General features: G+C 38.0%; 1 protein-coding gene across 2 annotated transcripts; it reads right to left on the reverse strand.

Moving 5' to 3' along the window:
- Positions 1 to 1,066: 1,066 nt before the first annotated feature.
- LOC140679218 (vesicle-associated membrane protein 5-like) lies at positions 1,067 to 22,983 on the reverse strand. 2 transcript variants are annotated; one of them, XM_072914205.1, is made up of 3 exons: positions 22,734 to 22,983; positions 4,393 to 4,536; positions 1,067 to 2,309 (listed from the first exon to the last, which is right to left on the reverse strand). In XM_072914205.1, exons 1-3 carry the CDS (start codon positions 22,734 to 22,736, stop codon positions 2,166 to 2,168), a joined length of 291 nt encoding a protein of 96 aa, XP_072770306.1. In that variant the 5' UTR covers positions 22,737 to 22,983; the 3' UTR covers positions 1,067 to 2,165. The 2 variants fall into 2 exon arrangements, with proteins under 2 accessions (XP_072770306.1, XP_072770307.1); XM_072914206.1 differs by having other exon boundaries at positions 1,069 to 2,309; positions 4,393 to 4,533; positions 22,734 to 22,980.
- Between the last annotated feature and the right edge of the window lie 1,834 nt (positions 22,984 to 24,817).

Genomic DNA, 24,817 nt, shown 5'->3' on the forward strand with positions numbered 1-24,817 from the left:
TTATCGCCATCTAGTGGTTGACAGGCGGCCTTACGTATAATGTCTCAGTTTGTTTTAGATCAGTGGTTCTTAACCTTGTTGGAGGTACCGAACCCAGGGGCGCCGAAAAGGGGGGGGGGGGGGGGGTAAAGGAGACGGATTCTAGGGGCCCATGATGAAATTATAATACAGAAAAAATAATGACACTGTGTTGGGGGCCCTGTAAAGATTCTTTTCATGGGGCCCAAAATCCCTAGCGGCGCCCCTGACCGAACCCCACCAGTTTCATATGCGCATTCACCGAACCCTTCTTTAGTAAAAAATAAATTGTTTTTTTTTTCAAATTCAAGACAAATTTATATGTTTTATTAACTGGTGCACAAAATGAACCGTGCATGAACATCACCTCGTTCAAAGAACAAAACCTCCACAGTGCATGAACTCACAACAAATGACACACCTGAAAATCAGTGTGACTTTTGCTGTTGCCGTATCCGTAATACGCCGATAGGGAGAAGTTTTTTTTTACACGATGAGTCGGGTGTGTCTTGACCTCCGCCGAACCCCTGAGGCCGACTCACCGAATCCCTAGGTTCGATCGAACCCAGGTTAAGAACCACTGCCTTAGACGTATCCTTGCTCATCCATGCGGGACTGGACACTGGCCGAGAGGTAGTGGGCGGCCAAGGGCTCTCTTGGTTGCTTTGTTGGGTCTGCTCCTGTCTCTGGCCATGCTCTTAGGGCAGGGGTCTCCAACCCGCGGCTCTTTCATGCCTTCGCCGTGGCTGCCTTTGGCTTTGAAACCGAATGTCAACAAATAATGGTTACTTGATTTAATATACTTCATTTTATTTAGTTAGTTTATTTTAATTTAACAGTTGTTATTTTGGAGAGTTCTGGGATCTTGTCATATGAAAATAAAACACATTTTAATGTATTGTCAAAGGAAGTCCTAATGCGACATCTCTTTTGTATTGTATTATTTTTAGCGGTCAACCTCTAGCAATGGACGGATTAGAAAAGAGAAACATTTTATTTACTTAAATTTTTATTAATTTGCTTTCATTGATGACGAGGTTGTTGTTTTCCATCTTTAGTCAGATGAATATGCCGTAATAGTAGCCTTGAGAAAAATGGAATGAGTTCCATCTATCCATTCTCTACCGCTTGTCCCTTTTGGGGTCTGATTTTTATTTTTTTTATTAATTAATAAGGGAAGGAACAGTGTATTTTTTTTCTAATGTTCAAAATTATTTGGTGATTTGCTTCGTTATGCCCAGAAATAAAATGCGAGTCGTTTTTGTCAAGTGTTCATAAGTCCAAGTGTAAGGAAACTATAAGTGGTGTTATCGTCATATTAGGAATCGAACAGAGTTTGCGGCTCTAGGTGGGTTTTATTTGACCCTGAGTAGGATTGTGAAGCCTTCGAAGGAACAGAACAACACTTATGATCAAAGGTTTTACTTAAACATTTTTAACAAGACAACAACAGATTGTAAATGATAGTAATCAATATTAGTTCTGCTTTTCATTCAACTTTTCAAATTGTTCACAAAATCAAACTTTTTTTTTTACCTCTGTAGATTTAATTTAATTATTAATAATAATAATTTAATTTAAATAATTTATCAGGTATTTATCTACTTGCTCATTCTAATTATAGTATAACATTTGAATATATGATAATGACAATATGCAGTGTTTATGTGATCTTATGAGTATTTCTGTGTTTGGACGTTGCTCCACAATTGGCCATGGACACTTCATTAAACTGTTCCTGTTTCTCCCAAAGAAGCATTCATGAAAACAGGATAACAGATGCACATCTGATACTGGTTTGTGTCAAAAATGTAAGGTTGAAGAGTCACTTGCTCTTTACTAATCTCTTTAGATTTATAAAACAAAACAAAAAAAGCCAGATAAAGCTGACACCCTAAATTCTATCTCAGTTTGGACAGACTTTATGTTTGTGTGGTCAGTGTGGGCTGGGAGCAACAACGTTGTATAAATGACAAGCAGCAACTATCGATGGTACCATGTGAACTTTCCAAGGAGTGACACCTACAGTCTCATTTATACGACAAACAAAAAAATAGCACGGACTTCCCCTTTCATGGACTTTTTTTCTTTGTCCACATCAGCTTGTCCAGCTCCAATGTTTCACCTCGGGTCCATGCAGGAGTGTGCTATGTCGCAACAGCAAAGATGATCAATCCAAGTACGACGAGGAGCACTACAACTCCAACTGCAATAAGTGCAATTTTCGTCTTCTTATTCTTCCACCGTTGGGTTTCTTTCACTTGGTTGGATTTCTTTTCAAAGGTTTTACTCTGGAAAAAGCACAGACAAGAAAGACAATGTTACATTCATCAGGCCGTGTGATGCAAGTATGTCTCGTAAACAAACAACTGGTGCTGGGAGTGTCGTGTAAACACACAATCTGGTCCACAATCAAAAAATGCATTCCTGTCGAGTGCGGGTAGAAGCTGTTAGGCGACACATACAGCAAACATACACAATATGCAACTATATATATATATATATATATATATATATATATATATATATATATATATATATATATATATATATATATATATACATACATATATGAATAATATTATTTATATATATAATATTTATATATATATATATATAATAATATACATATATATATACACATTATATATATATATATACACATTATATACATATATTATATTTATTTATAAATATAATTATTTATATATATATATATATATATATATATATATATATATATATACACACACACACATATATATATTATATTTATTTATAAATATAATTATTTATATATATATATATATATATATATATATATATATATATTATATTTATTTATATACATAATTATTTATATATATATAAATAAATGTATATATATATATAATATATATATATATATAAATATTATATGTATTTTTATATATATATATATATATATATATACACACATAATATATATATATATATATATATATATATATATATACACACACATAATATATATATAAATATATATATAAAATATATATATATATATATATAAATACATATATATAAATAAATATTTATATATATATAAATATATATAAATAAATATATATATATAAATAAATGTATATATATATATATATATATATATAAATATTATACATATATATATTATATGTATTTTTATATATATATATATATATTTATTTATATACACATAATATATATATAAAATATATATATATATATATATATATATAAATAAATATATATATATATAAATAAATATTTATATATATATATATATAAATAAATATATATATAAATAAATATTTATATATATATATATATATATATATATATATATATATATATATATATATATATATATATATATATATATATATATATATATATATATATATATACACACACAATATTATGCCTAATTTTGCTATATGAAACTTTCAGTCGATGTAGGTCAAATATCCTTTCATTCAAAAGCGCTGTTCTGTTTTTTTCGAATACCAAAGTCTTCCCAATCCTATTTAGGGTCTGGCCATGTTCACAAAGGTAGTGAAAAAGTTTTCAATTTGGACCTTCAGTTTCTTCCCGGCCTCATGAGCCTCACCATCAAGTTTGATGCAAGATTACAATTATTAATGCTGATTTCGTTTCCATGACAAAAAGCTCTTTTGGCGTAGGACAGGTTATCGTTTTTGTGTGATCCGATACAGGTGCCAAATGGGTACTTAAAATAGGGTTGTATAATATACCGGTTAGGGTTACCCTAACCCAGTGGGGTTTTTTTTGAGCCAAGGCACTTTTTTTTTTTTTTAGAAATGTCCGATAATGGCCCCCGGCCGAGGTCTGCGTTGGTGGGTGGGTATCAGAATATTTCACAAATGAGTCAAATAATAATAGTCATGAGCAAGAAGATCCACTCTTACAAATCAGTAGATTTCTGAGGTGTGAGCCACAGCATCCTTTTAGTGTGACATTTTGCATCTTCCAGACCTGGCCTGCTTTGTGACATAACTGTTCATCCGGGCTAAGTGGGACCGGTGTGACCCTCATGTTACCCCCTGGACAAAACCCTGGCCTCATGGCATGTCCTGCTGGGTCATAGTCAGGGAGACCCCCTCACTTCATTCATCTTAGGAAACAAAAGGAAATACCACTCCTAAAAATAGCAGCATAAAACACAATCAGGATGTAAATTGTACATTTGTTTTCCTCTCCAGCTCCACCTAAGGTGTATTTATAAGCCAGTCATTTGACGTTTCCTTCTTTCATTCCACGGATGCATGTAGAAAGGCTCCATGATGTCATCAAAGTGAAAATAACGATATGCAAAGTGACGCTGCCTATACCAACCTTTTCCAGCAGCTCATCAGCTCGGCTCTCCAGGTCGCCCAGTTTGACCGATCGCTCATCCACCTTGTTCAGATTGTTGAGCATGATGTCCTTCACTTCCTCCGCCTCCTCCTGGCGCTGCTGCAGGCGGCTCTTCCCATTCTGCTGTCCAAGTGAGGATAAACACACACAGCTTAGTCTGCTGCCCAAACCTTTGAAGTATAATGGCTTTACCTTACATCTCCCCGCAAATTAATTTTTGGTAAAACGGGGGGTGTATATTGTAGCGTCGCGGAAGAGTTAGTGCTGCAAGGGGTTCTGGGTATTTGTTCTGTTGTGTTACGGTGCGGATGTTCTCCCGAAATGTGTTTGTCATTCTTGTTTGGTGGGGGTTCACAGTGTGGCGCATATTTGTAACAGTGTTAAAGTTGTTTATACGGCCACCCTCAGTGTGACCTGTATGGCTGTTGACCAAGTATGCTTGCATTCACTTGTGTGTGTGTGAAAAGACGTAGATATCATGTGACTGGGCCGGCACGCAAAGGCAGTGCCTTTAAGGTTTATTGGCGCTCTGTACTTCTCCCTACGTCCGTTTTAAAAAGTCATAAATTTTACTTTTTGAAACAGATACCGATAATTTTGAAACCGATACCGATCATTTCCGATATTACATTTTAAAGCATTTATCCCTAGTTTTCAGACAAAATTTTACCTCGATGACACAAATTGAAAAAGGACATGCTGACTCTGGAGGTCAAAAATCAAAAAATCATATTACAGGCACATCCCGGACAGTTATGTGGGGGCCTGTGTCAAATAACGTCTGATTCTGGGGCCGGGGAAGCAGGGTGGTGGTTGGTGGGATTTGAATTAATGTGTGTGTGTGTGTGTTCTTGTATTTCTACCCTTCTTGAGACATCAACAAGGAAAAGTAGCTTCCATATGAGGACTGGTGAACAAGTTAGGACATAAAACATGGTCCCAATAAGGAAAACCATTGCATCTCATTTGCACCCCTGGTGGTGAAATCTATCAAAATGAGGGTGGTCCCAAAAAGGAGGGTTTTTTAAAATTGACTGTGTGTCGGTTTTAAAAGTGCTCCCCCCCTGGTCAACATATGAAATAACAAGTGTGTGTAAAAATGTGAAGTGCTTCCCCTCTGGCCAACATATGTGATAACAAGTGTGTGTAAGAAATTGAAATGCGATCCTTTTGGCCAAAAAATAATAATAAAAAAAAAAAAAAATTTTTATATAGAGACATACTGTAATAACTTGAAGTAAATAATGAAGATTAAAAACCAATTAAACAAAAAATTCAAAAAAATAATTAACTAAAAGCTTACCTTTTTACATTTGCATAGTATGTATATATATTAAGGGTGTAACGGTACACAAACATTTCGGTTCGGTACATACCTCAGTTTAGAGGTCACGGTTCGGTTCATTTTCGGTATAGTAAGAAAAAAACAAAATGTACATTTTCGGGTTATTTATTTACCAAAATTTGTAAACAATGGCTTTATCCTTTTAACATAACAATAACATACATATACACACAGGGTTGATTGCCAGGGTTAATGCAGTCAATATATATCAAATAAAAACTAAATAAGATAAGGCTCAGAATTGGTTTCTTAACAAAACCTTTCTACATATAAAGTGCAACATTTCCACATATAAAGTGCAACATTAAACTGCTTCAAGTTGTTGCTCAGATTAAATAACATGACAAAACTTTTCTTCTACATACAAAAAGTGCAACATTAAACACATTCAAGTCAACTCAGCCCCAGATTAACTTTTCTCTCCCCCCAGCCTTTAACCCTGGTGACTTTCGCTTGTATTCGTCACTAAATACACATTTCTTTTTTACTTTTTAGTGCTTAGCTCATATATATTTTTAACCATTTTAATTTGTATATTAGAAAATTGTTCAACATGTTACTGAACATTCTTATGTAATTGGTACAGAACATAATAACTAATGTTGTATTTAGTTAATTTTGACAAAACATTATTTTATTTGTGTTACTTTTACAATAATAATAAGGCAGGGATTGAAATAATAATGTATTATTACTTATATTATTATCATTTATAATGTTGTCATCCTTTTATAGTGTTTTTTTTTTTTCAAACATAGCTTGTTAAGACTTCACTGTTTGGGTTTGAATGTTTCCTCTCAAAGAAGCAAAGATGATGCTAAACAACCTATATTTGTTATCCTTTTTTTCCCCAGATGAAAATCGAGAAAGAACCGAATCATTAAGCAGAATCGAAAATGGAATCGGATTCGAAAACATGTGATCAATCCCTGACGGAGAAGCACATTAAGATTGTGGAATGGCCGAGTCAGCCTCAATCCCATAGATTAGGGCTGGGCGATATGGCCTTTTTTTAATACCTTGATATTTTTAGGCCATGTCACGATACACAATATATATCTCCATATTTTGCCTTAGCCTTGAATGAACACTTGATGCATATAATCACAGCAGTATGATGATTCTATGTGTCTACATTAAAACATTCTTCTTCATACTGCCTCAATATATGCTCATTTTAAACTTTCATGCAGAGAGGGAAATCACAACTAAGTCAATTTGCCAAAAGTGTATTTATTAAACAGTTATTAAGCAGTGGCACAAACATTCATGTCATTCCAAACAGAAAGTGCAAGATTGTCAGAGACATTTTAAAACAAGCTATTAGTGCACTTTTGTGCATGATGTCACTAAGATGACATATCAAAACACTAAATTAAAGTGCACTTTTTGTACAGAACTGTCACAGTGTGTTGGTGACGAACCCCAAGATGCAGAGATGACGGCAGGCATTGAGCGAAAAAACATGATTTAATTTAGCACTATAGCAAAAAAAACAAACAAAAGGGTAACAACAAAAGGCGCGCACGAGGCGGAGAACAAACTTGGCTATGAACTAAAATAGCACAAATGCTAACTGTGGACAAGAAACAAAAACACTTACTGTGACACGAAGGAACTATGACATGAGTAGAGTGAACAAAAGTAGACAGAGCTACAATGACAAGTATTATGACAGGTAGTAGTGACAACAAGTATTAGCGACAATGACAATGACAATAATCCAGCACTGATTGGAGGGAAAGGCAGGTTTAAATAGCAGCTGGCTGATTGACACCAGGTGTGGCCAGGTGCCAATCAGCCACAGCTGAGGGGACACAGCACGCAGGGAGACAAATAGGAAACAGAACCAAAACAAGAGCGCTGACAGGAAATACTACACACACAGGAAAAACTAAAACACAACCAAACTGTCAGGGGCAAGCCTGACACAGAACGCCACTACAATAGTTTAAAACAAATAAAGTGCACTTTTGTGCATGATGTCACACAAGATATTTCAGTAACTGTCAAATAAAAATGAGCTGCATAATAGGAAATCAAATAGTGTATGTCCTTCGCTATGTGGTAGGTTCCTGCGGATGTTATCTCTTTCTGTTGTTGACTATTTTTTTTCATACGGTGTTGATGTGGAAATGGTTGCCTCGGCATTTTGTTGGTGTGGCACCGAACGGAGATGTTGACATGCGGAGTTTCAAGCACTCTTCATTCTCTAGCGGGTGACTTTTCAAATGATGCTACAAATTAGCAGTAATGCTACTTTTTGTAGCAACGCTTTTGCCCCTCACTTGACAAATTACGGTTGTCTTCTTCGACATATTCCCACTTGAAGCCAAACCACCGCCAGACGATAGACCCCGTGCTGTTTTTCTTGGGAATTAATTCTTCCTTCATTTGTTACCAGATTCGCATCTTCTTTCTCTCGTATTACCACTCGCACCACAGCTAACGTTACCCATGCCGCTACTTCTCTGCTCCGAAAGGGCGTATACGTATGTGACGTATGTAAGAAGGTGCGCTTGTTTTATGTCTCTGTGAGAAGGAGAGTCAAGAAAAAGTGAGAAGAGCCTGTAGAGTAATGCCCGCAGCTAAAAGCAACTGCGTGAGAACGTATACTCCAATATCACGATATAGTCATTTTCTATATCGTACAGAGACAAACCCGTGATATATCGAGTATATCGATATATCGCCCAGCCCTACCATAGATCAGAGTTTTTTTAACATTGACTGAGACGAGGTGCATAACATTATAAACTCTTGGAACAACTACCAAGTGTGCCATGACTTGTTCTGTTGTAGAAACAGGTGAATCAGGTGAATCATTCATTCTGTACCTTCTGCCATCTAGTTGGAGATAATTTAAAGGGGAACATTATCACCAGACCTATGTAAGCGTCAATATATACCTTGATGTTGCAGAAAAAAGACCATATATTTTTTTAAGCGATTTCCGAACTCTAAATGGGTGAATTTTGGCGAATTAAACGCCTTTCTATTATTCGCTCTCGGAGCGGTGACGTCACATCGGGAAGCAATCCGCCATTTTCTCAAACACCGAGTCAAATCAGCTCTGTTATTTTCCGTTTTTTCGACTGTTTTCCGTACCTTGGAGACATCATGCCTCGTCGGTGTGTTGTCGGAGGGTGTAACAACACCAACAGGGACGGATTCAAGTTGCACCAGTGGCCCAAAGATGCGAAAGTGGCAAGAAATTGGACGTTTGTTCCGCACACTTTACCGACGAAAGCTATGCTACGACAGAGATGGCAAGAATGTGTGGATATCCTGCGACACTCAAAGCAGATGCATTTCCAACGATAAAGTCAAAGAAATCTGCCGCCAGACCCCCATTGAATCTGCCGGAGTGTGTGAGCAATTCAGGGACAAAGGACCTCGGTAGCACGGCAAGCAATGGCGGCAGTTTGTTCCCGCAGACGAGCGAGCTAAACCCCCTGGATGTCTTGGCTCACACCGTCCCTTATGCCACCGAAGATGATCAAGAGAAGAATATCGACCCTAGCTTCCCTGGCCTGCTGACATCAACTACAAAACTGGACAGATCAGCTTTCAGGAAAAGAGAGCGGATAAGGGTATGTCTACAGAATATATTAATTGATGAAAATTGGGCTGTCTGCACTTTCAAAGTGCATGTTGTTGCCAAATGTATTTCATATGCTGTAAACCTAGTTCATAGTTGTTAGTTTCCTTTAATGCCAAACAAACACATACCAATCGTCGTTAGAAGGCGATCGCCGAATTCGTCCTCGCTTTCTCCCGTGGCTGTCGTGTCGTTTTCGTCGGTTTCGCTTGCATACGGTTCAAACCGATATGGCTCAATAGCTTCAGTTTCTTCTTCAATTTCGTTTTCGCTACCTGCCTCCACACTACAACCATCCGTTTCAATACATGCGTAATCTGTTGAATCGCTTAAGCCGCTGAAATCCGAGTCTGAATCCGAGCTAATGTCGCTATAGCTTGCTGTTCTATGTTTGTGTTGGCATCACTATGTGACGTCACAGGAAAATGGACGGGTGGATATAACGATGGTTAAAATCAGGCACTTTGAAGCTTTTTTTTAGGGATATTGCGTGATGGGTAAAATTTTGAAAAAAACTTCGAAAAATAAAATAAGCCACTGGGAACTGATTTTTAATGGTTTTAACCCTTCTGAAATTGTGATAATGTTCCCCTTTAATTGTTGTGCCTGTAACTCTACATCATAGATAGATGAACAAAAGACATTATTTCTGGTAAATAAATGACCATTTCTAGTCCTGATGGCTTCATCTGAAGTGTGGAACAGTAGTTAGGAAGCATTTCCAAAGAAAATCAGTAGAGGGAGCTGAAAGTTGAGTTGCAAAGCACCAGACTCAACATTTGGAGAGCATCTGCCAAGAGGAGTGGACTAAAGTGGACTAAAGTTCCTCCTGAGAGATACAAGAGCTCTGCTTGCCAACAAGAGTTCTCCAGCAAGTACTAAGTCATGTATTGCCTGGGGATCAAATATTCATTTCACTTTATCCAAAACACATACATTTAAAATCTTGGATGTTTCTGTTGATTTTTTGTCTTTTTTAAATTTAGCCTGCCAAAAGAAATATTCTGATGTATTTTAACCTCTCCTAAGGGATGAGTAGATACCATAATGGCACTGATAAACGGTGCAGGCAGACAAAACGCATAGCTATTGGCGTGTGAAATGAGGCAAAAATTAGGTATCATTGAGTAGGGCTGCAAACTGTCCCTTGAAAAATGGAATTGTCCCGTTTTTAGAAACAAAAGTACGCGTCTCGTATTGAACTGTCAAGTGTTGACATGGAATGGACATTGAGGTGTTAAATATTGCAATAACCTAACCGCAAGAGGGCTGAGTTTTTTTTTTAGAGATGTCCGATATTATCGGTCGATAAATGCTTTAAAATGTAATATCGGAAATTATCGGTGTCGGTTTCAAAACGTAAAATTTATGACTTTTTAAAAAGCTGCGGTACGGAGTGGTACACGGACGTAGGGAGAAGTACAGAGCGCCTATAAACCTTAAAGGCACTGCCTTTGCGTGCCGGCCCAATCACATAATACCTACGTCTTTTCACACACACAAGTGAATGCAAATGCATACTTGGTCAACAGCCATACAGGTCACACTGAGGGTGGCCGTATAAACAACTTTAACACTGTTACAAATATGCGCCACACTGTGAACCCACACCAAACAAGAATGACAAACACATTTTGGGAGAACATCCGCACTGTAACACAACATAAACACAACAGTCCAAATACCCAGAACCCCTTACAGCACTAACTCTTCCGGGATGCTACAAAATACACCCCCACCCTCCCACTACCCCCCGATGATTTTCGGGAGGTGCACTGAAATATGGGAGTCTTCTGGGAGGGTTGGCAAGTATGAAAATTAATCGGCGGGCCAGCTCTAGTGTTAATTTGATATCGCCTCAAGGGCCAAGCAAAATTACACGGCGGGCCAAATCGCGGGCCAGAGTTTGACACCTATGCTTTAGAGGTTTTTAAAGGAAATACTGTGTATATTTAGTATGGCAGTTTTTCTCAAATAGTGGGGCAGACCCCTGTGGGGGGTTACAACACAAATCCCCACTTCAAATAGCCGTGCCCTACAAAAAGCGTGTCCCAAATTCCAAGCTGCTGTTTTGAGGCATTTAAAAAAAAAAAAAAAAATGCACTTTGTGACTTCAATAATAAATATGGCAGTGCCATGTTGGCATTGTTTTCCATAACTTGAGTTGATTTATTTTGGAAAATCTTGTTACATTGTTTAATGCATCCAGCGGGGCATCACAACAAAATTAGGCATAATAATGTGTTAATTCCACGACTGTATGTATCGGTATCGGTTGATATCGGAATCGATAATTAAGAGTTGGACAATATCGGAATATCGGCAAAAAAGCCATTATCGGTCATCTCTAAAAAAAAATGTGCCTTGGCTCAAAAAAGGTTGAGAAACACTGGGTTAGGGTAACCCTAACCGGTATATTGTACAACCCCACTTCCTTCTTTTAAGTACCGTTTCAAAATGACCCATTTGGCACCTGTATCGGATCTAAGGCTGCAGCTAACGATTATTTTTCTATCGATTAATCTATAGATTATTTTTTTCGATTAATCGGTTAATCTATAGATTATTTTTTCGATTAATCTATAGATTATTTTTCCTTTTACCGATTTTTTTTTTTTATTTAAAATGAAGATGAAAAAATAAATGTAGGCCAGTTTTTTCAAAAGGCATGGCTTTTATTTACAAAAAAAAAAGTATGGCCACTCAGTCAACATTGACAACAACATGACAAAATATTCTGTAACAATGTAAACATTTAACAAAATTAAAAGTAGCTTATTTGCTTTTAATGTGCAAATATAAAAGTAAACATCCAGTGCAAATCTTAATATTCTGCAATAGTATAAGCATTTCAAAAGTAAAAGTATTGCTTATTTTGCTTTAAAATGTGCAAAAATAAAGATAAACATCCAATTCAAAAAAGTGCAAAACGGAAATATTCTGTAACAACAGTGTAAACATTTCAACAAAAGTAAAAGTATTGCTTATTTGCTAAAATGTGCAAAAATAAAGATAAACATCCAATACAAAAAAGTGCAAAACGAAATATTCTGTAACAACAGTGTAAACATTTCAACAAAAGTAAAACTTTTGCTTATTTTGCTTAATAACACAACAATGATAGTATGATTAAAGTGAAAGTTAATTGTTCGTTTGTACATAGTATACGTAATTGTTAATGTTGTAAAAGGTATTTGCACAACTAATTAACGTTAGCGTTAAAGAGGAGCGCGTCTTTGTAAACACTGAACAGGCACGCCAAACGCTCCTCTCAGAGCGAAACGGTGCTTTAGTTTATGAATTTACAACGCAGATACAAATGACACATTCATGTTTTTGTGTAATGATGACAACGTATACTCACGCGGACGATTGACTAGTTGATGGTGATGGCAAGAACGCTGCCGTTGTGCTGCTATGATAGGCCATTTCCGCTCGACACAGTGTGCATACAACAACATTATTAGCAGAGGTGGGTAGAGTAGCCAGAAATTGTACTCAAGTAAGAGTACTGTTACTTTAGAGATTTATTACTCAAGTAAAAGTAAGGAGTAGTCACCCAAATATTTACTTGAGTAAAAGTAAAAAGTATGTTGTGAAAAAACTACTCAAGTACTGAGTAACATACACACACATATCATATATATATATATATGTATATATATATATATATATATACACACACACACACACACACACACACACACACACACACACACATATATATATATATATATATATATATATATATATATACATACATACATTGATATATACAGTATATAATTTATATTTATTTATTTTGCCGTTTTTGTTTACATGTTAAAGGTGTTTTAATAATTATACATGCATGTTTAACATATAGATTCCTTTATTTCATGAAGACAAGAATATAAGTTGGTGTATTACCTGATTCTGATGACTTGCATTGATTGTAATCAGGAAGCAGTGCTGGTAACGTCCACGTTTTCAAATGGAGGAGAAAAAAAGTTCCTCCTTTCTGTCTAATACCACATGAAAGTGGTTGTTATTTGGCATCTTATTTGTCCACCATCCATATTCGTTTTTATACCCTTTACAAGAAATACATTGGCGGCAAACTCCGTAGCTTGCTAGCTTGTTTGCGCTGGCTTTCGGAGACTCTTATTTTGAAAGCGCAGGCGCGATGGAGCGGGACTTTTATTGTGAAGACAGGAACTGTGCAGTCAGTCTTTACGGTTGAAATAAAAAAAGGGTCTTTTTTCCTTCACACTTTTGATTGATTGATTGGAACTTTTATTAGTAGATTGCACAGTACAGTGCATATTCCGTACAATTGACCACTAAATGGTAACACCCGAAGTTAGCTCGGAGCCAGTCAGGTCATGTGACCCCTGGCTCTGTTTGATTGGTCCAACGTCACCAGTGACTGCATCTGATTGGTGGAACGAAGTGAAACGTCACCAGTAAGGCAGGCACTATGAAGGTCTGTCTGACAGACCAAAACAAACAAAGCGTGCATTAACAGATCGATAAAAATTAGTAGCGAGTAGCGAGCTGAATGTAGATAAAAGTAGCGGAGTAAAAGTAGCGTTTCTTCTTAGGCCGTTTATTGAAATACTCCCACACTTTTGACGACTTTTGGCGTGCTTTTTTCCTCTCGCTCGCAACGCTCGCATCGTCTGCTTTGCGCTCCGCCATGACGGTAGTGTGACGTAAATATGCGACGCGTCGACGAACAAAAACGTCCTCGACGTATTTACGTAACCGATGACGTCGACTATGTCGACGCGTCGTTTCAGCCCTAATCGGATCACACAAAAACGATACCGTAGCCTACTCCAAAAGAGCTTTTTATCATGGAAACAAAATCAGCATCAATAATTGTAATCTTGCATCAAACTTGATGGTGAGGCTCATGAGGGCGGGAAGAAACTGAAGGTGCAACTTGAAAACTTTTTCACTACTTTTGTGAACATAGCGAGACCCTAAAAAGGATTGTGAAGACTTTGGCATTCGAAAAAAAGGATATTTGACCTACATCGACTGAAAGTTTCATATTAGGTGCAAATATTTGAAAAAGAGAGTGCACATGCGGTCACAACCTTCTGACATCTGCAATGTGACGGAGAGGAAAGCAACTTGTCAGTAGCTGACAGAAGTCAAGCAGCAAAAGTTGAGCGTCTTTGCTTGCCACAAACAAACTCTGCGGTTGAAACTTGCAGCTTGTAAGCGACAGAAGACAGTGAACTGATGCTTACATGACTTCATTTTCTCAACATTTTGAGTGCCGCTGAATGGCACAGGAAGCTGACACAGGAACGGCTGCCCGTTGCAGTTTCCCGCCTTGCTTCCTTCCTTTCCTGGCTCCCTCTCTCCTGCCAACACTACCTGACATAACGCTGTGTGTGTGTGTGTGTGTGTGTGTGTGTGTGTGCAGGGACACCACACCCACATCGTGTTACTTCATGCACAACACAATAATGAGGAATGTTACCCTACTTGTACCACTCACGCGTCGCCACACTGGTGAAATCATCATAATAATCAATGTTGAAAACACCACTTTCATCAAAAGCTCATGGAGAGAATGCCGAGAGTGTGCAAGACAGTAATCAGAGCAAAGGGTGGCTATTTTGAAGAAACTAGAATATAAAACATGTTTATTTCACCTCTTTTTGTTAAGTACATAATTCCACATGTGTTCATTCATAGTTTTGATGTGACAATCTACAATGTAAATAGTCATGAAAATAAAGAAAACGCTTTGAATGAGGAGAAGGTGTGTCCAAACTTTTGGCCTGTACTGTATATACAAACATAAAACATTTTAATAATACTAATGTGCATTTGTTTGCATATACAGTTTTGTGATTTAACCTCTTAAGGCCCAAGCTGTTTGTTTACATGCTTTTTTATTTTATTTCTCTTTGCTATTTGGGCTTATTGGACCCTAATTAGAATAAAAACTAAGAATCATCTTTCGATATGATGTACTTAGTCCATAAGTACACAACCGTGTACTTCATGTTTAGGGACATGCTAATTCTTATTTTTACACTTTTTTTCTTTCAAATTCCATTGTATGTTATACTCTTCTGACACCACCAGATGGCAGTATAAGTGTCCACATAAGAGGCCATAAGACCCCAATTCAGTAGTGTACACAATTTTGGAAATAAGAGCTAAAAGCTGCTGTCCACGCATGTGGCCACTAAGCCTTTAGAGCAGGGGTGTCAAACTCAAATACAGGGTGGGCCAAAATTTAAAACTGAACAAAGCCGCGGGCCAAGGTTGAACAAATTAACCTTTTAATAGGGACCCAAACAAGTTGTGCATTGAATATTGAACAAGCAAGGCTTACATAACTTTATAGTGACATGCAAAATCCAGTTTGAAATAATAATAATTAAAAAATATCAATGGCATATCAAATACAATTTAAATAAAAATTGAATGCCTCTTTTCTATTTGCAGCCTTCTGAGGTAAATATCAACATTAACTTTTTCCACAGGCTAATACATTTGAAAATAAAATAATGAATAAAACAACCATTCAGGACTTTAAACTGCTCAGTTTGCAACACGCTGATCTGCTCTGATGTGCCCAAGCCAGACACCTGCCATCTTTTCTTGGATGCTAGTTCATTAATGTCGGGGGGCTCAGGCTTTGAGCTGAGGCAACCTTCATTATCGAACAAAGGTGTTCCTCAGTCATTATATCTCGTATTCCACAGTCTTGGGGGCGTGCCTTACAGGCACTGCTTTTAACGTCCTCTACGAGCTGTCGTCACGTCCGCTTTTCATCCCTTCTAACAACGTGCCCGCCCAGTCACAAGATATGAGCGGTCTCTGTACGCACACACGTGAATGCAACGCATACTTCATCAACAGCGATACAGGATACACTGAGAGTGGCCGTATAAGCAACTTTAACATTGTTAGAAATATACGCCACACTGTGAATCCACACCAAACAAGAATGACAAACACATTTTGGGAGAACATCCGCACCTTAACACAACATAAACACAACAGAACAAATACCCAGAACCCGTTGCAGCACTAACTCTTCTGGGACGCTACAAAATACACCCCCTGCCCCGACGATTTTCGGTAGGTGCACTGAAATATGGGAGTCTCCTGGGAGGGTTGGCAAGTATGAGAATTAATCGGCGGGCCAGCTCTAGTGTTAATTTGATATCGCCTCAAGGGCCAGAGTTTGACACCCATGCTTTAGAGGTATGGCAGTTTTCTCAAATAGTGGGTTACAACACAAATCCCCACTTCAAAAAGCTGTGCCCTACAAAACGTGCTCATAGCAGCCATTAATCTTGACTTGCTCATTTTAAATAAAAATAAAAAATCATCATAAAATTGTTTTATTAATTTTGTTTTGCAGGTTAAAGTGTTTTCTTATATTGCGCTCCTGCGTTAATCCTGTTAATGTTTTTGTTTTCTTTGATGTTAATTAGGATACAATGTTATGCAGAGGTGTACTTACAACAATTTTATAGACAAATGATGCTATTTATCACGGTGGAGGGCATGAAATGCTTTCTTCCTTATAATTAACATAAAACATTTGAGAAGCACTGGTTTATAGTGAAAGAGAAACAAATGTGGCTCAGTTTTTGTCGATCAAAAGCAGATTTATAAAAAATAAATAAAAAAAGAAAACCTATTGAATGAGAAGTTGTGTCCAAACTTTTGGCCTGTACTGTAGGTATTAAAATATGGCACCATTTAATTTTACGTGAATTGGTACCCGGTAGTACTGACAAAAAATGGTTGGTACCTATTAAAATACCAAATTTGGTAGACCAACCTGAGAGGTACCTGTCAGCACAAGGAACATGTTCATACAAAATAAAGTTCCCCCAACCTCTGAGGCAAGAAAAATTTCCGGCATGAAGTCATCAAAAAGAGTGCTTGGCTCAAGTAATAGTGTTCCTGCGGTCATCTCCAGTGCCGAAGAGGAACTGTTAATACTTTCGGAATCCAATTGAAAACATGGCAATCTTATGGGAAAGTATTTAAAAGGTGAAGGCGACAACAAAGAAAAGCTCCAGGAGTAAAAGGGAGGGTTGGTAGAAGAGCAGGCAGGTCAAACATGCCGAGCAGTGGCCGCTAAATATCACTCTAAATAGACAGTTACTTGTATTTATTTGTGATATTCTGTAACATTTATAACAAACCCTTTATTCAGTCAATCAAAAATACTGACATAGTGAATTTGCAAACAGCTAAAATTATACATAATGCAAACTAAAGTCTGCAACCCAAGAATATACAACAATTCTTCTCAACAAAAGAGGAGAAATATAATCTCAGAGAAAAATTTAATTTAAAACATTATCGGTTGATATCGGAATCGGTAATTAAAGAGTTGGACAATATTGTAATATCTGCAAAAAAGCCTAGTTTAAATGTAACTTAGATATTGGGTTTCACTATGTATTTGAGTCACTAGAGAAAAGCGCTATATAACAGTGACGTGCGGTCACTGGAGGCAGGTGAGGCGGGGCCTTACCTGCCATCATGGAAAGAAAAAAAATGTAAAAAGAAAGAAAAAAAAATTAAATTGTTATATGTATTCAGTGATTATACTATAAAGTTATTTTCCATTTAACTTCACCAGTTTTAGATTATTTTTATTCAAAATCGCTGAATTTTCACATTTGCCGTTCAAATACTGAGAAGAGACGGTGCGGTGATCAGCAGCCAGTTGAGGCACGTCACTCAATTGTGCCTCAACATGGATTGCGCAATGACTCGGCTAACTGCTGGCCTGCTGTGCAGTGAGACCGTATTGCTATATGAATTATATTATACATTTCCATAGTTTAGTTAGCTGAGGTATATAATGTACAGTGTATTTTGTCAACAACTGTATGTGTGTAACGTATTTCTTGTGCTGAGCAATCATAAAACTGCTGCGAAGACGCACTGTGTGAGGCTCGCGGTAATCCCGCCTCCTGGTGCCGGTTAATGCACCCTCGCCGCAGAATGTACCCCCCGACGGGAGCGCCACACCAACCAAAGCCCACACCCAAACCCTCCATGTGCAAGACCGAATCCACCCAAAAAAAGTCACTTAACGAGAAGCCAAAAAGTGCAAAAACAACGACTGCAGGGACACAACATTAGGTACACTTTCAGACTGCAGCACGGATTTCATATTTCATTCATTCACAACTCCTCCAACACGAACACCACTGTTCCCGCACTTATAAGTAAAGGTAAGACCATAATAACATTTTTTTTATTAAATGTGCTTTTTTGTGTGCTACAGTTTGTATGTGTAAAGTTAAAGTTTAGTTAAAGTACCAATGATTGTCACACATACACTAGGTGTGGTGAAATTTGTCCTCTGCATTTGACCCATCCCTTCATCACCCCCTGGGAGGTGAGGGGAGCAGTGGGCAGCAGCGGCGCCTCGCCCCGGGAATAATTTTTGGTGATTTAACCCCCAATTCCAAGCCTTGATGCTGAGTGCCAAGCAGGGAAGAATGCTGGTATGAGCTTTTAAACATAACCCGTTAACTGCTGCCAATCAAATGGTGAATAAGATACTCTTTAGGGTTCATATGTTGTGAAGTCAGTGCCTCACCAGCCATCAACCTCACTGCACGTCACTGCTATATAAATATAATTCACTTCTACAGTTACCAAGTAGCATTATTTTAGTCTTACTGAGATTCAAAGATTGTCTGTTTTTGTCAAACCGTCTTTTTACTTTGTTCATTTCTTCTGTTATTATTTGTATTAGTGTTCTCTCCTGAACAAAATGCTGTTGTGTCGTCTGCAAATAATACTGACTTGAAATGATTCAGCCGGGGACCCTACTTTCCCCTTTTTAACCTGAGAACAATGATTAAAAATAGTTTAAACTGGGGGTCAGCAACCCGCGGCTCTAGAGCCACATGCGGCTCTTGAGAGGCGCACTGGTGGCTCCACGGAGCTTTTTAAAAAATGTATGGAGATGGGTAAAAAAAAAAATGGAGTGAAAAATATATTTTTTGTTGTAATATGATTTCTGTATGAGGACAAACACGACACAAACCTTCCTAACTGTTTAATATGTTTGTGTTCATTCTGCACTGGTGAGAGTATTTGGCGAGCGCCGCTTTGTCCTACTAATTTCAGCGGCCCTTGAACTCACCGTTGTGTGGACCGTGACTCGACAGTTTGTTTACATCTACAACTTTCTCCGACGCTGCCACAGAAAGACGTGTTTTATGCCACTCCTTCTTTGTCTCATTTTGTCCACCAAGCGTTTTTCCTTCTTTGTCTCATTTTGTCCACCAAGCGTTTTATGCTGTGCGTGAATGCACAATGAGCTTTATTGATAGTATTGACTTGTTATGGAGTGCTAATCAGGCATATTTGGTCACTGCATGACTGCAAGCTAATCGATGCTAACATGCTATTTAGGCTAGCTGTATGTACAGATTGCATCATTATGCCTCATTTGTAGGTATATTTGAGCTCATTTAATTTCCGTTACTTATGTCCTCTTGTCTATTTAGTTTCTTTTTCCATGTTTCATGACACATTATCTGTGTGTAATAATATTGGCTGCATTTCTGATAGTTGTTTGTGTGCCATGTTGTTCTAGACCACAGCAAACAATAGCCAGCTTGCAAAGATTGTAATAAATCCACGAGAAGAAGACAGCCTGCCGTTTCTTTTAAAGGCCTACTGAAACCCACGCAGTCTGATAGTTTATATATCAATGATGAAATCTTAACATTGCAACACATGCCAATACGGCCGGTTTAGCTTACTAAAGCGCAATTTTAAATTTCGCGCGAAATATCCTGCTGAAAACGTCTCGGTATGATGACGTCTGCGCGTGACGTCACGGGTTGTAAAGGACATTTTGGGACAGCATGGTGGCCAGCTATTAAGTCGTCTGTTTTCATCGCAAAATTCCACAGTATTCTGGACATCTGTGTTGGTGAATCTTTTGCAATTTGTTCAATGAACAACGGAGACAGCAAAGAAGAAAGCTGTAGGTGGGAAGCGGTGTATTGCGGCAGGTGACATTCGTCATGTAAAATTCTGACTTTTATCACAATATTGCCCATTTTTTGTATTGTTCTTGTGAAAAAGTGACATTTTTTGAGTAAAATGATGACTTTTGTCATAATTTTGCCAAGTAAAATTCCAATCATTATTATAATATTGCCAAAATGTTAAAGTTTTCTTATAAAATTGTGACTTTTGTCAAGTAAGATGACGACTCTTTTCATAAAATTGCCCAAATTTAAAGTTTTTCTTGTAAAATTGCGACAGTTATTGAGTAAAATTCCAACTTTTATCATAATATTGCACAAATGTTCAGTTTTTCTTGTAACATTTTGACTTGCGTTGAGTAAAATGACGACTTTTATTACAATACTGCCAACATTCTAACTTTTCTTGTGAAATTGTGACCTTTTTCTTGTGAAATTGTGACCTTTTTCTTGTGAAATTGGGTCTCATATTTTTTCTGTTTCTGTAATATTGTAATATTTTCTCGTAAAATTATGACTTTTTTATGTAAAATGGTTACTTTTTAATGCAAAATGATGACATATGTCATATAAAATTCTGACTTTTATCCCAATATTGCCATTTTTTTCGGTTGTTCAAGTAAAATAGTGACATTTTTCGAGTATGTATTTACTTTGCCAAGTACAATTCCGATTATTATAACATTGCCAAAATTTTAAAAGTTTTCTTATAAAATTGTGACTTTTGTCGAGTAAAATGACGACTCTTTTCATAAAATTGCCAAAATGTTAAGCTTTTCTTGTAAAATTGCGACTGTTATTGAGTAAAATTCCAACTTTTATCATAATATTGCACAAATGTTCAGTGAAGTGCCGGATAACGCACCCCCGCCGTAGAATGCACCACTTGACTGTTGTGCCGGATAACACAGCCGGTGTTTCATTGTTTACATTCCCGAAAGATGACAGTGTTTCATTGTTTACATTCCAGAAAGATGACAGTCAAGCTTTACCATTGGCCTGTGGAGAACTGGGACAACAGAGACTCTTACCAGGAGGACTTTGAGTTGGATGCGCAGACGCGGTACCGTGAGTACGCATGCAGCTGCGGCTTCCAAACATTTGATCGCTTGCCCGTACGTGCGTGCCGCTATGTGCATGTCACGTACGTAACTTTGGGGACTTTGGGGAAATACATGTGCTGTATGAACTTTGGGGAGGTGAACGGTACTTTGGGCTGTGGAATTGAGTGTGTTGTGCAGGTGTTTGAGTTGTATTGGCGGGTTTTATGGACGGGAGGGGGGGAGGTGTTTGTTATGCGGGATTAATTTGTGGCATATTAAATATAAGCCTGGTTGTGTTGTGGCTAATAGAGTATATATATGTCTTGTGTTTAATTACTGTTTTAGTCATTCCCAGCTGAATATCAGGTCCTACCCGCCTCTCACAGCATCTTCCCTATCTGAATCGCTCCCACTGCCCTCTAGTCCTTCACTCGCACTTTCCTCATCCACAAATATTTCATCCTCGGTCAAATTAATGGGGAAATCGTCGCTTTCTCGGTCCGAATCGCTCTCGCTGCTGGTGGCCATGATTGTAAACAATGTGCAGATGTGAGGAGCTCCACAACCTGTGACGTCACGCTACTCGTCTGCTACTTCCGGTACAGGCAAGGCTTTTTTATCAGCGACCAAAAGTTGCGAACTTTATCGTCGATGTTCTCTTTCAGCAAAAATATGGCAATATCGCAAAATGATCAAGTATGACACATAGAATGGACCTGCTATCCCCGTTTAAATAAGAAAATCGCATTTCAGTAGGCCTTTAACTTGGACGCACACATCTATACCTTTTGCCATTCTAAGACAGTCATTTCCAAGAGTCATCTCACCCTCTGAGGAGTTTTCCTAATGTTTTCCAATGTTGTAAAAATGTGTCGCATAAATATTACATTTCAACATTTCTGTCAACGAAGATTTGCATCAGCCTGCGACACACTGTCATTTTGATAGTAGGCTAATATAGCTAATTAGACACTTACATCATGCGTTGCCTTCATTATAACACTTAAATAAGTCTTTTAATTTTTTGCGGCTCCAGACAGATGACTTTTTTGTATTTTTGGTCCAATACGGCTCTTTCAACATTTTGGGTTGCCAAACCCTGCTTTAAACAAACGATACAAGCCACCCTTTGGATATCAATACTCAGGCAGATAGGAACACATGAATACAAAAAAAATGAATATTGAAAAACATGTCGGGACAATGACGGTGTAGACTTTTTAAATACGTGTCGTGGATTAATTTCCACACTTAAGTCTTTTTTTAAACACGCGTGGGGGATTATATTCACACTCCTGCCTTTTCAATGTATACAAAACTTCTAAACTCACCATTTCTGTGGCGTTCCTGTTGTTTGTGTGGCCGCTGTCCGGGGACAAGCTACATTTACAAGCAGCTTTTTAAAAAAAACCAAAACTGCCCCGGCAACAGGAAATAGTTCAGTAACCTTGTCGAATTTCCCCTCTCGTCGTTTCTTCTTGTCGTGTTTCTTTCACTTTATTCGCGCTGTCACTCGCCACACTCAACACTTTAATGTTCACGAGGTGCGTTCAGGTAACCTCCGGAAATGAGCCCTTCTCGAATGGAATGGACCGCGCAGGCGGGGGCGGACCGAAACAAATATCGATAGTTTTGGGACGTACAATCGTAATGATACTGTCGTGATGTGATCGATATATATCAGTTATCTTTTTTTATTTGTTTGTGTTATTACATTGTTGACATTGCTATACGTTTATACTAAAAGAAAATAGCAGTTTTTGTTTTTCTTTACTTTGTTTTGCACTTTCGACTATTAATTGTTTAATACACTGAAATACTGTATTTTCCCCATGCATCCAACCATTTTCTACCCCCATCTTTACACATATGTACGTTTGTCTGTCGAAAATATGTGTCTGGTGTTTAATTCTGCTTATAATCATCATCATCTGATGACTTGTTTGCGGATGACTCGGCCCTGCTGATATCAGACAAGGACAAGTCACAGGTAGGGAAAATCCTCAGTGCTGAACTCTGTAGAACATGCACCTGGCTCGCTGACAACAAGCTATCCATACACTTGGGTAAAACGGAATCCATCCTGTTTGGGTCCCACATCAACCTTAAGAAAGTCAATGACTTCACTATAAAAGTGGGTGACATTGTTATATCACCAGGAAAGATGAGGTCACCTACCTAGGTTCCATTCTAGAGGCTAATCTTTCCTGTGATAAAATGGCAACCAAGGTAATCAAAAAGGTCAACCAACGAATGAGATTTCTCTATAGAATCTCCTCTCTGGTCAACAAAAGCACCATGAGGGTTCTAGCGGGAACTCTCATTCAACCCTTTTTCGATTACGCATGCACCTCCTGGTACCCTAGCACCTCCAAAACCCTCAAATCTAAACTCCAAACATCCAAGTACAAGCTAGTCTGGTTACTTCTAGACCTCCACCCCAGATCCCACCTCACTCCGACCCACTTCTCCAAAGTGGGCTGGCTCAGGGTGGAGGACAGAGTAAAACAACTTGCACTGAGCCTGGTCTATAAAATCCGCTACACCTCCCTGATACGTATCAGGGTGGATGGCAGAACTTCCATTTCTATTGTATTATAATTATCACTAATAAAGAATTATTGGTTAATTCACGGTGGCAGAGGGGTTAGTGCATCTGCCTCACAATACGAAGGTCCTGAGTAGTCTTGGGTTCAATCCCGGGCTCGGGATCTTTCTGTGTGGAGTTTGCATGTTTTTCCCGTGACTGCGTGGGTTCCCTCCGGGTACTCCGGCTTCCTCCCACTTCCAAAGACATGCACCTGGGGATAAGTTGATTGGCAACACTAAATTGGCCCTAGTGTGTGAATGTGAGTGTGAATGTTGTCTGTCTATCTGTGTTGGCCCTGTGATGAGGTGGCGACTTGTCCAGGGTGTACCCTGCCTTCCGCCCGATTGTAGCTGAGATAGGCTCCAGCGCCCCCCAATGGGAATAAGCGGTAGAAAATGGATGGATGGAGGGATGTTTAATTTTCTGTTTGAGTGTCAGTCCTGACAATATAGCACAAAAACAGACGTAAATACCACTGCATTCCATTTCTATTGTATTATAATTATCACTAATAAAGAATTATTGTTGAATTTTCTGTTTGAGTGTTATAGTCCTGACAATATAGCACACAAACAGACGTAAATACCACAGCATTCCATTTCTATTGTATTATAATTATCACTAATAAAGAATTATTGTTGAATTTTCTGTTTGAGTGTTAGTCCTGACAATATAGCACAAAAACAGACGAAAATAGCATGTTCCTAAACAGTTCCCTAAACGTTCTTGCCAAACGTTCATGGCTAACGTTCTGCTAACCAAGCAAGAACTCCACAACCTCACGTTCTTTGAACGTTACAAACTAACGTTCCCATAACGTTCACG

The sequence above is a fragment of the Nerophis lumbriciformis genome, linkage group LG12 (assembly GCF_033978685.3).
Source record: "Nerophis lumbriciformis linkage group LG12, RoL_Nlum_v2.1, whole genome shotgun sequence".
NCBI lineage: Eukaryota > Metazoa > Chordata > Actinopteri > Syngnathiformes > Syngnathidae > Nerophis > Nerophis lumbriciformis.